The sequence below is a fragment of the Cygnus olor genome, chromosome 1, assembly GCF_009769625.2.
Source record: "Cygnus olor isolate bCygOlo1 chromosome 1, bCygOlo1.pri.v2, whole genome shotgun sequence".
NCBI lineage: Eukaryota > Metazoa > Chordata > Aves > Anseriformes > Anatidae > Cygnus > Cygnus olor.
The window spans coordinates 65,582,567-65,597,094 of record NC_049169.1 but is presented as its reverse complement, the minus strand read 5'-3'; the positions used below and the strand labels follow the sequence as shown (position 1 = coordinate 65,597,094).

At 46.5% G+C, this 14,528-nt stretch overlaps 1 protein-coding gene across 1 annotated transcript in view; it reads left to right on the top strand.

Moving 5' to 3' along the window:
• Positions 1-14,528, top strand: part of CACNA2D4 (calcium voltage-gated channel auxiliary subunit alpha2delta 4) — a 120,034-nt gene that overhangs the window by 20,410 nt on the left and 85,096 nt on the right. Inside the window, exons 10-13 of the mRNA XM_040562681.1 lie at positions 92-181; positions 9,327-9,440; positions 10,494-10,572; positions 12,462-12,595. Coding sequence (XP_040418615.1) covers positions 92-181; positions 9,327-9,440; positions 10,494-10,572; positions 12,462-12,595 — 417 coding nt within the window. The remainder of the gene's footprint in view (positions 1-91; positions 182-9,326; positions 9,441-10,493; positions 10,573-12,461; positions 12,596-14,528) is intronic.

Here is a 14,528-nt window from a genome sequence, read left to right as displayed (position 1 = left end):
GTGTCGGGCTCTCCAGGTCACTCTTTTTTCCCCGCTCCAAGGACAATCCCTGCCTGCAGCTCACTGCTGCCTTTCTGTCTTCTCGCTACAGCACTTCAAGCAGCTGGTGGACGAATTGCAGGCAAAAGGAGTGGGGACGGTGAACAAGGCCCTGACGGAGTCATTCAAAATCCTGAGGGAGGTAAGAGGCTCGGTGCCAACACCCACATTGGGCACATGTGTCCCTGCCCACCCCTGCTTTCCCCCTTCTGGCTTAGCACAGCCACAGGAGGGACATCAGTGGTATTCATGGGTCTCAAACCTGTGGCAAGCAGTGTGCAAGAGTGACCAGGCGTCAAGGAGGTATTGGCTTGTGCACGATGCCCTGGAGCTGCTGAACCTGCCCAGGATGGCAGTGCTTCTGGGTGCAGGGACCCCATCAATGGGTGCCACTGTGGTGGTCCCATCTGGCCCCAAGCGATCAGCCTCTCCTCACCATCATTGCTGCATTGTGCCAGCTTGTCGTGGGCCAGGAGGATTTTGGCTGTGATAAGATTTGAAAATAATTAATTGCTGTATGTGAACAATTTCGACTGCTGCCTGGAGGTAGATATGTGACTTAACTCTGTTTCTGAAAGAATGTTAACAAAAAAGGTCTGAGAGTCGCTGGATGCCCCCACCTCCTCGATCACCCATCTGTAGTGGTGTAGGCGTAAAGATGTCCATGTCTTGGATGCTGGAAAAAATATGTGTGCGGTACGATGTTAGTGGCCATAATGATTGGGATGATGTTAGAGTTGCTGTAATAGAGGACTTGGCATCCTGGGAAAATTTCTCCACTTTCACTCATTTTACAGACTATAAGTTTAATTGACTATAGTGATGGTGTTCCAAATCCATACAAGGGCAAGCATGATCAGAGTTGAAGCCAGCAGTGGTGGTGGCTGAGCTGACTTGTCGGTGGTAACAGAAGCATAATGGATTTAATGGCAACCTGAGAAGAGTAATGTAGCATTGGCACTGCAGTCATAGGGTGGCAGCTTGCATAGCAGTAATGGTTTGACATCTTTGGGGGAAGATAATTGCTTAGATGACCACAGAATTTCTGCTAGATTAATCTAAATGTATCCTTGCATTTTATGGCACAATTCATTTTATCTTCAAAACCAAAGATGCAGAGCCAATGCGGGCCTGAGTAGTGTAAGTCAGAATATTAAAACAGTTGTTCCACCAGAGGAAAACTGGTTTCTTAATGTCTAACATGCCACTGGTTATGTAGAGTGACAAAAGATTAAAGAATTTTAATGCAGTTCAACTGCTGGCTCTCTCAACCAGCACAGCTGTGAAGATCTCAGTGGAGAAGGATGGAGCATAGCCCCAAAGGAAGCCCGCTTGCCTCAACTGAAATAGCAACTGGTACAGGCACTGGTCGGGTCCCAGTAATGAGGAGAATTCATGCCTCCTTCCTGGCCTGTATGGCTCACCCACTAGTGCAGGCAATCCTCAAGCCTGCAGAAGGCAGAACCATTACAAAACCCATCACAGTCTGAGCCAGGCGTGCCCCTGGGAAGTAAAAGGTACATACAAGGAAAGCTAAGACTGAGAAAAAACAGTCCTCTGCTGACATAAATAGCACAAAAATACGTCAGAGAGAGTCGTGTCCATGCAGCTCAGTGGATCAACACAATTCCATGGTGGTAACAGAGAAGAAACTCACTGGCAGGTAGAGAAGGATTTCCTCTCTATTCAGCATCAAAAATGCAGTCAACAATTTAGGTAGCCATCACTTATCTTGATCCTTGTTGATTCTTCCTCAGCTAATGAGGTCAAAATTTCTCTTAGACTGTACAGCACCCAAAGGTGATTAAAAACAAAACAAAACACCACCGTCTGATGTCTATTACTCAGAAAGTGAGGTGCTGCCTCTTGTTACGACTTGAATTAAAGTGACTAAAGAATTTGACACTGTCATGCAGGCAGGACTGCAGAAGCTCCTCAGCAAGCAGAGGGGTGCTGTTGCCCATTTTGTGGCAGCATGAATGTCCATGAAATAGGGGTTCAGATGAATTTGTTGTCAAAGAAAGATGTGAAACAGGGCTATGCATCTCCGCTGCCCAGTTTTCCTTTCTCAGTAACACTGGTTGCAGCCTTCTCACAGTGTGACAGAAGGGAGCTAATTCACTAGCATGGACCACGGCTGCCTCCTCTTAAGCAAACAGGGGGTTAAATCCACAGCCACAGAAGCCATCAGCTGGGAGCCCTGTCTTCAACCAGCTGTGGAAGAGCTGCACATGCAGCAGAAGGTCTGCAGGACCTCCTGCAGCCACTTTCAGCTTCATCCCAGGATTTCTGTCTCCCTTAATAACATTCAGAAGAGGCAGAGATCATGTCTCAGTGCACACACAGCAGCCCTAGAGGCAGTGTGCACCGAGGATGCCGGGGTGGAAGCACCCCTGCTGTCCTGCAGCATCCTTCACAAACTGTGAGTGTCCTAGTAAGGGCTCATCACAGAGGGCTGGGGGACCCCAGGCTATGCAAGTACCTCAGCTGGCCTCCTTGAGGCAGAAGAGCACCCTTTGCAAGTGCATGCATGCTTTAAGGACTCTCTGAAATCTTCTCCTAGAGCCTGTTAGATCCCTATCAGTAATAGGGGAGAAAAAGGGGTTGCATCAGTGTGTCCTGCAACAACCCCGTGATCCTGCTGCAGCCATGCAGGTAAGGCCCACGGCAGTGGGGCTGGAGGGCAGTGGGGAGAAGGAATCAGCCACCCCCTTCCCATCAGACAAAATTCACATTCTCAGCCTGTAATCGTAGCTGTTCCTCACAGACTGTCCTGTTGCTGTTCACGGGAGCGTACACAAGTGAATGAAAATTGCTACATCACACTGATGAAACAGGCTTTACTGATTACAAGAGACAACCAATAATAATATCTGTAATGAAAGTGACTGCAAAATTTCCCTGGTAATTTTCCTTAGTCCAATTGCTCGTAGAATTAATAGCCCAGCAGAGACCTATTCAGCGAGGTATGAGCAGCAGAAAGGAGCTGACGAAGAGCGCGACATCTCACTGTCTTTGTTTTCCTCCATTATGCTCCGGGATAGGCAGGGTGTATTTTCATCTCTGACGCAATCTGTGTGACAGCTCCAGGAGCACAGCTAGCCAGCTTCCCCTGCCTCTCTCTGCCATGCTCCGTAAGCCACTTGCACACTTTTTCAATTTAGTCACACACCGAGTAGTTTTGATGAAATATGCATCGCAGGGAAATGATGGCGATGAGCATACATTCACAAAGCACTTCCAAATTCTCGAGTGCCAAGTGCAGTCTTTCAAGATTTCTAGTTTATCAAGTTTTAGTCTATCTCGCTGCTGCCCTCTCTTCTTTGTTCCCCCATGCTGGGCACGTCTTGTCCTCTCACTCTTTTCTGGCAGGATTTATACCCCTTTGTTCTGGCCACTGCTCTGCTCCGCCTTTCCTCAAATGCTGTGCTCCCAACAGTACTGAGTGCTGCAGCTGAGAGCTATCAAGTGCTAAGCAGAGCAGAATAATTACTTTCCTTGTCTTACACTCCACAGTCTTCTTAATACAACATAAGACAACAGTTACCTCACCTCAGACACTGTCACATTGTTAATTCATGTCCAGCTGATCTGCCTCTGTGGTATTCCTCTCCAGCCAGTGCTCAGCCTCCTCTTCCTTATTTCAGCCTCTGATTATTCTTTCCAATGTAAACAAATTGTAAATATATTTTTATAGACATGCCATATATACACGTGTGTACACACATACCTATACAAACACATACCCCTAATTCTAGATGGGAGAGTCATTCATATATTCATTATATATGAACTTCTTAGGGTAAGGCAGTACAAAATCTGCAACTCTCATGGGTCCTTCTTTCTCATGGCCAACTCAGTAAGCAGATGATTTGAAAGCTGATGTTTTTCTGACCCTGTGGAGGAAAAGAAACCCCAGGTTTTGCTCTCTGAAACCACCATGGAATGATTTCTGCTCTCAACACCAGGTTGTTTTAATGGTACTTTGACTTGCTGCTGCACTCAGACGTGACATAAATTGTGAGGTTAATAATGACTAGGTCAATCCAAAATAGCTATAGGTGGAAAAAAAAAAAAGGTGAAACTGTTGACAAACTGGCTTTTGGTGAGATGTAAAGATTTGCATAACATGAGCAGAACTGATGTCACAGAAAGAATAAACCTGTCCGATGTAAGAAATCAAAGGAGTTTTTAGCCTCTTATGTTCAAACTGTGTGGGACATTCCCTCTGTGCATGCATGAGAGGACAGTCTTAGTCATTCTTCTAGCACTGCATAGATGCTCAATGAGAGTTTACCCATCTAGTTTATTCCCTTCTTGTAAAATGTACTTTCTGTTGATTTCTTGTTTTCCTTTGGGATCTCATAGAGTCCCAATCAAGTCCCAGCCCACAAGACAGGTAGTCCAGCAACACCTCCTGCCATTCTTTTCCCTTCCTGCTGAGCACAGATTATCTGAATGCTTTCAACTAACTTTCTTTAACCCTACTAGTTTGTGATCCTTCATGTAATCCTTTCTTTTCTCTGTTTCTCATCATTTCAGGCTGTACCCAGTCACTACAATATCGTCCTTTTGATGAGGAAGCATGGAGGCTGTAAAGCATCTCTGCCTGGCAGTTTCCCTGTGCTTTTTTATCATCTGCCAATGTGCCCTTTTTACCCACTTTATTGCTTTTTATCTGAATGTTTATAAGTCTTTTCTTGATTCCACTGACATCTTTCTGGATGTGGATTCTGCAGCATATCTATCAGGATATGGAAAGTGCAGAATTTCCTATATACCAGCTTATGCCATTTTGCCTAAAGTCATCTCTCATTTCTTCTTCAATGGTTTTCCATTTCTTTCTCTACTGCTAACTTTCTCATAGGGGGGATCTTTGTCTCTAAGTTTGAACTTCTCAAAATTCTGGAGGTAAGTCTGTGTGAATGAGGCAAAAGGAAATGGAGGGGGGCCACTCGGTCCTCTGGACAGATGTGTGCATCATCACTCAGTGTGTGAGTATCATAGAATCATAGAACAGCTTGGGTTGGAAGGGACCTTAAAGATCATCTAGTTCCAAGCCCCCTGCTGTGGGCAGGGGTGCCACCCACTAGATCAGGTTGCCCAAGGGCCTTATCCAACCTGGCCTTGAACACCTCCAGAGATGGAGCATCATCCACAGCTTCTCTGGGCAACGTGTTTCAGTGCCTCTCCACCCTCTGAGTGAAGAATTTCCTCCTAACCTCTAATTTAAATCTCCCCTCTTTTAGTTTGAAACCATTCCCCCTTGTCCTGTCATTATTTGCCTGAGCAAAAAGTTGCTCTCCATCTTTTTTATAAGCACCCTTTAAGGATTGAAAAGCTGCAATGAGGTCTCCCCAGAGCCTAGTCTTCTCCAGGCTGAACAACCCCAACTCCTCAGCCTATCTTCACAGGAGAGATGCACCAGCCCTCTGATTATCTTCGTGGCCTCCTCTGGACCCGCTCCAACAGCCCCACATCCTTCTTGTGCTGGGGACCCCAAACCTGTATGCAGTACTCCAAGTGGGGCCTCACAAGAGCAGAGCAGAGGGACACAATCACCTCCCTCCCCTGCTGGCCACCCCTCTGTTGGTGCAGCCCAGGACACAGTTGGCCTCCTGGGCTGCAAGCACACACTGCTGGCTCATGTTGAGCTTTTTGTCCACCAGAAGCCCAAGTCCTTCTCTGCAGGGCTGCTCCCAATGAGCTCTTTTCCCAGTCTGTACTCCCTGGTCCAGTTGCAGCATCTTGCACTTGGCTTTGTTGAACCTCATTAGGTTTATGTGGGCCCACTTCTCAAGCAGGTCCCTTTGGATGGCATCCCTTCCTTCTGGTGTATTGACTGCACCACTCAGCTTGGTATCACCTGCAGACTTGATGAGGCTGCTCTCAATCCCACTGTCAATGTTGTTGATAAAGATATTAAACGATACCAGTCCCAAGACAGACCCGAGGTACACCACTCATCACCAGCCTCCACCTGGACATCGAGCCATTGACCACCACTCTCTGGGTGCATCCTTCAAGCCAATTCCTTATCCACCGAATGGTCCACCCTTCAAATCCACCTCTTTCCAATTTGGAGATCAGGATGTCTTGTGGGACCGTGTCAAAGGCCTTACAGAAATCCAGGTAGATGACATCAGCTGGTCTTCCCTCGTTGACTGATGCAGTCACTCCATCATGGAAGGCCGCCAGATTGGTCAGGCAAGATTTGCCCTTGGTGAAGCCATGCTGACTGTCTCAGATCACCTCTTTGTCTTGCACGTGCCTTGACATTGCTTCCAGGAGGATCTGTTCCATGATCTTCCCAGGCACAGAGGTGAGGTTCACTGGTCTGTAGTTTCCCAGGTCCTCCTTTCTATCCTTTTTAAAAATGGGAGTGATGTTTCCCTTTTTCCAGTCATCAAAGACTTCACCTGACTGCCAGAACTTTTCAAATATGATGGAAAAAGGCTTGGCAACTCCATCAGCCCGTTCCCTCAGGACTCTGACAGGTACAGGATGCATATATGCCAGAGCTATGCTGACGTTTGTATCTCTCCACCGTTGCTTTTGCCAGGCTAAAACTGCAATGTAAATGACAATGAGCAAACCAGGGAGCACAAGAGACTATGACCCTGAATGAATTAGATCATGTCTGTTACTCCTGGCAACACGACTGAAGCTATACAGGAGAATACGCAGCTCCCTGCCTCCTCCGCCAACCGCAGCTCTAGCCCACACCTCTTCAGACATCTGGTCTGTGGGCATCTTGTTCCTCATCGTGCTCTTCTTTCATGCTCCTGAGACTTCAATCAGAGCAGAGAATTATTCTCAGAGCTTCATGTGAGTGCTGCCAGATCATTTGCTACAGCTGCAGCCAGCCACAAAAGGACCTAAAAATCAGGGATTACCTCTTGTTCATTTGTTTTCTCAATCTGTCTTTTTAATCTCTATTTCTATGACACTGATGATCTCATTTTCCCTGTTGAAAATATCATCTACTCCTGTAATTAGGAGATTGCTGGTTCTGATACAGCATCTAATTTCCAGTATCTCAGTATTATGAGATCTAAAGCAAGCTACATGAAGAGATGTCTTAAGTAGTTTGATAAAATGGTGGGTGACCTTAATTAAGCATTAACTTAATAATCACCTAAACAAAGCATGTTGTAGATTGCAACAGCCTGTTGTTTCTGTTATGAAAACAGCTGGTTTTGTAATTTCAAGGTTTGCGTATCTGTGATTTGAACCTCATTCTGACAGCACCTCCTGCACCACCATAACTCTACGCCTCTGTGATGGAAGCTCATGCTAGCTAGGCTGTCCTCTCTGCTAATCTGGACACAGCTGATATGTGCCCTGGAATAGCTCACCTGAGACTCCTTGTCATCTTCCTATCTGGTGGTCTGTAGCACAATCCCACGTGGCTGTCAACAGCTTTTCCCCTTTCCTTTGCGCCTAAGGACATCCTATGCTTGTTCCTGTTCCGCACCCCCAGCCTCTGCCTTGAATCTCCTTGCTGAGCAGGGGACACTTCTGCTCTGACCCCTCCTGGGGTACCAGCTACCCTGTAGCTGGCACTTTTTGTTTGTTTGTTTGTTTTGTTTTGTTTTCAATGGTACAAGGTATAGAAGCTTTCTGTACCACTGGAAATATCAGACTTTGGGGGCTATGTACAGAAAGACATGGAAATGACCACATTGCATCACTCTTTTCTCTCACAATCATCTGTCCTAACTCTGGTCAGTGATACAAATAATGGATTATACAACAGGGAAGGATGGGATCATACATGTGAACTAATACTGGGTGTACAGAAACTGTTGAATCCATAATCATTGGAGTAGAGTAACAAGTACTTCACTGACATTAAGTGTAATGTTGAAGAAGGCAGGACTGCTGACATAAATGGCAGTGGATGGGGACATTGTGGTGACATTAACACTGAACCTGGTATTTTATAAAGAGGAATAAACATAGAGGTAATGATAGGAGTGGTGAAATGACTGGGGAAATTTGGACTTGCAGTAGGCTTCCAGGTATCAGTGGTTATGATGTTGATCTGCAGATGAACCACAGTGCCATCCATGTTGGCAATCACACTTGCCTTCTGTCCTAACAGCATTACAAAACCAGATGAGATTTGTGAATTGAAACCTGAAACACCTAACAAGTCCCAGCTCACACCCTGCATGCTGTTCTGTCCAGTTCTTGCTTTCATTTTATGCAATTGGTCTTGCCACTTGAAAGCCTTTTGCTAATTTATAAGATACGTCTACGCTCTCCCCATAAAATTGCGGCAGTTTGATGTAAACCTAGTCACCCTTCAATTAGTCTCCCATATGCTCTCCATCTCATTCCCTTGCTCACGGAAACAGTGAGGCTCTGCGCAAGGGAAAGGAGCGCAGGCTGACACAGAGCTAGGAGCCACAACAAAGTCCTCACTTTTGTTCCTTGATGCCCTCTGCTACCTCCTCTGGTGGCTGCTAATTCAACACCTGTGCTGGTGCTGCATGAGGCTCTCAGATCTCCACAGCCAGTATACCCGAGGGCACGAGAGGCACAGGCTCTGAGTTTGGGAGCTGTAGATAAGCAGCAGCCAAAGGCTGTTTTTCCCAGCTAACCAGGCTGGTTCTGGCTTGCGCTTAAGAGCGCACTCAATCAACTTCCCCTTGCATCTTTGGAAACAGAGCACTGGTGTTTGCACCAGAGTCCTACCATACCTCTACCTTAAATGCCACTTATGCACAGATAACGTCCTCTCTTATTACAGCGTGTGGTCTTTCTGTCTGATACATTCATAACCTACTTCGGTGCTGATGGCAGCAGCCTTCTTTTTTCATGTTTTCCTGCTTTTCCCTGCTCTTTTTGACAGATTGATGGATTTACCCTGAAATAGAGTCTGATTCCCCCCTCCTCTCGCATTTTCTGCCATAAAAAATGACAGTTATTGCTGTCAAATCAGAATGGCAGTGTTTACGGTCAGTCTACAGCCATTTTGCATAAATGAATGTGACTGCACAAGCTGTGAGGCAGCAGGGAATCGAACCCTTCCTCCACAGCTCTTTTTTTCTTATTTTATTTTTGTAAAGCCTCCTGTGTCCACATGTGCTAGGAAGGGCTGTAGAAATAATAATAAAAAATAATATATGCAGCATCGAAACACTGTCCTTTTTCAAGCAGAGCTCTTTCTGAGCACAGTGTGAGACTTTCAAGATGAAATCAGGATCTGGCCCATCATGAATAAATGTGTTGCAGTGACACAGAAAGGGCCTGATAACTAATGCTCTTCCACTCTGCAGTTCAGAGACGCCGGTCAAGGAGGCTTGTGTAACCAAGCCATCATGCTGATCACAGACGGAGCCGTGGAGGATTATGAAGCTGTGTTTGAAAAGTACAACTGGCCAGATCGGAAGGTTTGTCTGGGAAGTGACAAATAGAAAGGGCGAGGAAAGATGCTACCCTGCTATGCTGGGAGTAGAAGAGGGTGAGCCAGGATGCTGGGCAGAGCTGAGCATCCAGCACCTGCATGCGTCCTGCTGTAAACAAAATAAAAAGCAGCCAGGCGGGAGCCTGCTGCGGTGATTTTAGTGGTGCTGGGATCACAAATGGGTATCTGTAGGGCAGGGCAGATTGTTTTTCATACGCATCATTTGCCACAGGTGTGGGCAAGCAAAGCGTTCTCCTGATAAGATTATAAAAACTGAACTGAGTATTTTAAAACAAAACCAAAGCACTTCTGCAAAGAATTTTAATCCCATCCAGGACTGTGTGTAATTGGTCCTGTCTGGGAAAGGTTTGGCTATTACCAGTCCTTATGGTGGGCAGGGGAATGCCACAGAATCTCTCAAGGTACCTTCCAGCCCTATTTGCTTTGAGGTCTGCAATTACATGCTTGTATTAACAGAGCAGACTGTGAAAGTGGGATAGACCGGGCTCATCCTAAGCCTTCCTGATTTATTTGTTTACTTCATCCTAGCTAACAGCAATGCACAAAGGGAGAGAAGCAACCTGCTGAAAGACCAGAGTGCACGCCCATTAGAGCTGTTTATTTCAGGATTCACTCCTTTGTTGTTGGTCAAACATGAGAAATGGTGAAGCTTGCTTTAAACGATTCACGTGGCCAGCTGTTCCCCTGGGTGAAGGATTTGTGTGAGCTATAAACCTCTCTGCATGTGGTTGCTGAGTGCCTGGCAGAGCTGCTATCATAAAATAAAACAGAATTTGCAGTTCTGGCTTATTATGCAGATGATCCTGGGTGCTACTTGGCTTTCCGAGCTTATTGTAATTGGAAATGAAGTTCCAGCCCAGAAAATGCAAAACAAATGGAGCAAGAAGCTTCCATCTCTGTGTGAAGGCAGAGCTCTTGCCCTGCACCACCAGTGCATGGCAGGGAGTCAAACCTCAGCCGCTAGGATTTGGTAGCACGTGACGGCCTGCTGAGGCTACCTTTGCATTCTTGTTCCCAGGTCCGGGTTTTTACTTACCTCATCGGACGGGAGGTCACTTTTGCCCCCAACGTGAAATGGATTGCCTGCAACAACAAAGGTGCAGTATTGGCATCAGCCCCAATCACTCGCGTCACGTGTGGACCGCAGCCACAGGGCCCTGGGCCCCTCCAAGGCTTCCCCACCATAACTGGGGCCCGTTTCTGCATAGCTTCCCTCAGCTGGAAGATGTCTTAGGGAAAAAGCAGGCCCTGCTAGTCTGCATGGAGTGTGCCTGTGTCCAACTAACACAAGTCCTTAGTGCTGAGCCACCACATTTTCCTGTCTTGGTGCCAAGGGACACTGTGACTGAGATCCATGCTGGCTGTAGTCCACCTAAGACCCTGTGCTTATTGTGTCCTGGTTGCTGGCTTTTGACAAGCTGTCTAAACCTCTGTCAGCAAGCCTGATGTCTTTTGGCTGAGATGTAAAACAAACATCTTTTTTAAGGGTTTTACAGCATTTTTCACAATGTCTGTGGGTTAACCCCTGTACCCCTGCCAAATTCTTTTTGTGCCAGTGGTTTCACCGAGGTACCAGGACAGCTTGTTAATCCTGCCCCAAAACCAATATCCTCTGTAGCTGGCATGAATGGGAAAGTCCATTCAGAGTAGGTGAATCATCCCTATGCATTTGGGGCCAGTTTAAAAGTCCAGTTAGCCCTATCGGAGTCCACAAGTGTGAAAGAAGAGGGGGATAAAAGAGTCTTCCCTGTTTGGGCATGACTTCGCCTTGGTGCTTCTGTAGATGGCCAGCGACCTGCAATGCTTCCTATGTCAGTATCCTTCTTCAACGGGGAAAGGCAAGGCAAGGCAAGGGAGACAGAAGTTGGGGGCTGATTAGCTAGGGATATCAGCTCTCTGTCTCAGCAGTGTCTCCAGCAGACTATGAAAGGCATTGGCGCATTTGCTACTGAAAATATTTGACAGACAAGAATTGCTGGCCTGTGTGTACATGAGCTGCGGATGTCCAAGGTTCATCTGTTAGTGCTATGAATCACATGTAACTTTTTTATTTTTTATTAGATGAAACAAGAACTTGGATTTCAGATAGCATATGCAGCTGTAACATTTGTGACAGGGATTTCATGGTGCTGTTGTTTCACCATAAAATGTGAGAATGGATTCTCCTTGAGAACAAAAAATATGCTCTTAGCACTTGAATTCTCACTTAGCAAACTTGATCTCCAAGGAAGGCTCACTGATTTTGGCTCTTCTGTTTCAACACATTTTATAGCTCTTGTAGTCCTCATTTTCAAGCACACAAAATGTTTCCACATCACAAGGCTTATCAAATCATGAGTCTTTTCACATGGCAGTGATTTCCTAGTGATAACATCATTTTTCCATATATCTGGCATACTCGGTGCTACAAGTGCAACCAATCAGATCCATCTGGTGAGAAGCAGGACAAGAGTCCTTGGGACATTGCATTGTTTTAACATTTCTTACCAGTTAAGCAGCTATTGTTGACTGCCTTTTGATAACTCGAAGACATTCTTCCATTGTACTCCTTGTTGTACGTTGGACTGTTAACTCCGGAAGAGAAGTTGGACAGGGTAAGCAGGCAGCCTGGTAGAATACTTTGCATATGTTTGGATTTTGGGACCACAGGCAGCCTGGTTAGTGGATATTTTTGCCTAAGACCTAAACCAGCCTTTTACATCTGTGTGTCATGATTGTGATTATATCGAGACTCTGGTCTTGAGCATTGGTCCAGTGTGCTGAGAAGAACAGAGACAGAGTTTCGAAACTCTAGATTTCCACAGAAAGTTGTATCCATAGAAAAGTGTGGATACAAAGCATATCAAGGCACTTTTTGTAGAGCAGACTAAACTGTCTGGGCAGATACAGGCTTTGGCACCCAATTTTCTGACTTTGTGTGGACACTTATTTATAAATATGGGAGATATATCAGAAGAGTGACTCACAGTTCTGTTTCTCCGTGAAGGCTACTACACTCAGATCTCCACGCTGGCAGACGTCCAGGAGAACGTGATGGAGTACCTGCACGTGCTCAGCCGTCCCATGGTCATCAACCATGACCATGACATTATTTGGACTGAGGCCTACATGGACAGTGCGGTAAGAACTGACAGCACAAGTCTTTAGTCAGCAAACAGGAGGGCCTATGAGCCAAACTGGCAAAGGTGTTAGGCATTCAGCTAGTATGTTAGGCACATAACTTAGTCCAGCTTCCCCTCTAAATGTCTTATGTGTGTCAGAACCTAAATGAAATCCTGAAATGTATGTAAAACCAGGAGCTGTTTGATTGATAGAAATTACTGGTCTCTGGCTGTGCTGAGACAGGCAATATTTATTTTCTGCTTGCTCCTGGAGTTGAGATGTATATGTAGACTCAGGTCTGGACCTGAAGTGACCCAGGAGCTCAGGACTAATCACACAGACACAGTATGACATAAGCAGTACTCCTGCGAAAGGAGGCTAACCTTCTAAAGGATTATTCACAGGAAAGACTATTTACAGCTCAGGATATGGGTCACAGAGATTTATGTCCCCCAGTCCAGTAGCTAACTGAACTGTGCCAGTCAGAAATACGGGTCTCAGTTTGTCACTCCCTCATTCCTTGGGCTAGCAAGACGCAAGGTCACCCAGGGCAGAGCCCCTGTGTAAAGGGCACATCTCGCTTCCTGGGAGGGAAACGGAACCAGGAAGTCAGGGCTCCCAATGCCCCTTGCCTGGCCTAAGGGAAGACTTCAGGCCTTAGGACCACAAACTGGTGCCATCGTGGTGTTATATTGCCAAGGCAGCTTTGAAATCCAAAGGAACAAGGGGAAGGACAAAGGAGATCATTACTGAAGGTGCTTTCCCCTGCACTTCCCCAGATAGAAGGTGCTCCTCAATCTCCATCTCCATCCCTTTTTACATTGCAGAAATGTATGCTGGCATCTTCACCACAGAGAGGTTTCCGCGTAATTGTGACAGAGCTGACCAGAAGTCAGGTTCCACTATTCCAGAAACAAACCTTGACACTTTGTATGCTTTCCTAGGGGGGGGTGGAAATATTTTCAGGAGACTCTGGTGGGAAGAGGCTGTCCCAAAACTCTGTGCTGTGGCTGACCATTGCAGCTGCAGTCATGGCACACTGGCTCTGTGAGGGTGATGTGAGGTTGCCTTCTGCTGCAGGGGTGGTCCCAAGCAAGAGGTGGAACTTGGTACCTGAGTGTGCTAAGCAAAACCTCCAGAAATGCTGCCAGCTACCCAGCAAGTTTACTCTAGTAGTAAACGTGCCATCCCTGGCACTGGTGTGGGGTGCCACACTTACCAAGGCAGCAGCAGGGATTTGTTTTTTGCGCTTTTTTTGCTGCATTTCTTCTTGGCTTGGCTTGCCATTCTCTTCCTCCACTCCAACCTCCCCATTTTTGTTTCATTCCTCCATTCATGTACTCATTCATCTGTTCATCCATGTCTCTCACTAGCTGCCACAGTCCGAGGAGGTAACTGCTCCCCTGTGTTTTGTGAGCGTGCCATTCCCCTTGTGCCAGTTGGTGTGTCGGTGCAAGCACTCACAGCCACAGCTGGCCTGTACATCTGGGGGCAGGGGGCTGCAGCTCTTGAGGAGCCCTCTTACACCAGCAAGAGGAGAGGCAATGCTGGATGTACTGGAGAGCTGTGCTGTGGGTCCAAAGTAGGGGTGTCCGTGTTGTGCAGTAGCTTAGATCACTGGATTTCTTCTTCTATGTGTCTGGCAAATGCTGGACACAGGTACTTGGTGTGTGTTAGCAAGAGTGTTGCTGTGAATGGGAATTTTCTACTTAGAAGCATCCAGACCAATAACTCAAGATACCAGGCTCAAATCTCCATCAGGCAACTGCACAGATCATTGGCTGGCTGCTTTATGGCTCCTAGCATGCACACTAGTGGAGACAGTAGGTCAGTTCTGGCCTCGCTACTTACTTGACCAAAGGAGAAATGGAAGGGAGATGCTACTGGCATTGAGGGAATAAGCCCTTTTTAGTGCTAGGCAGATCTGGGAGATTTCTGTGCATGTGTCTTG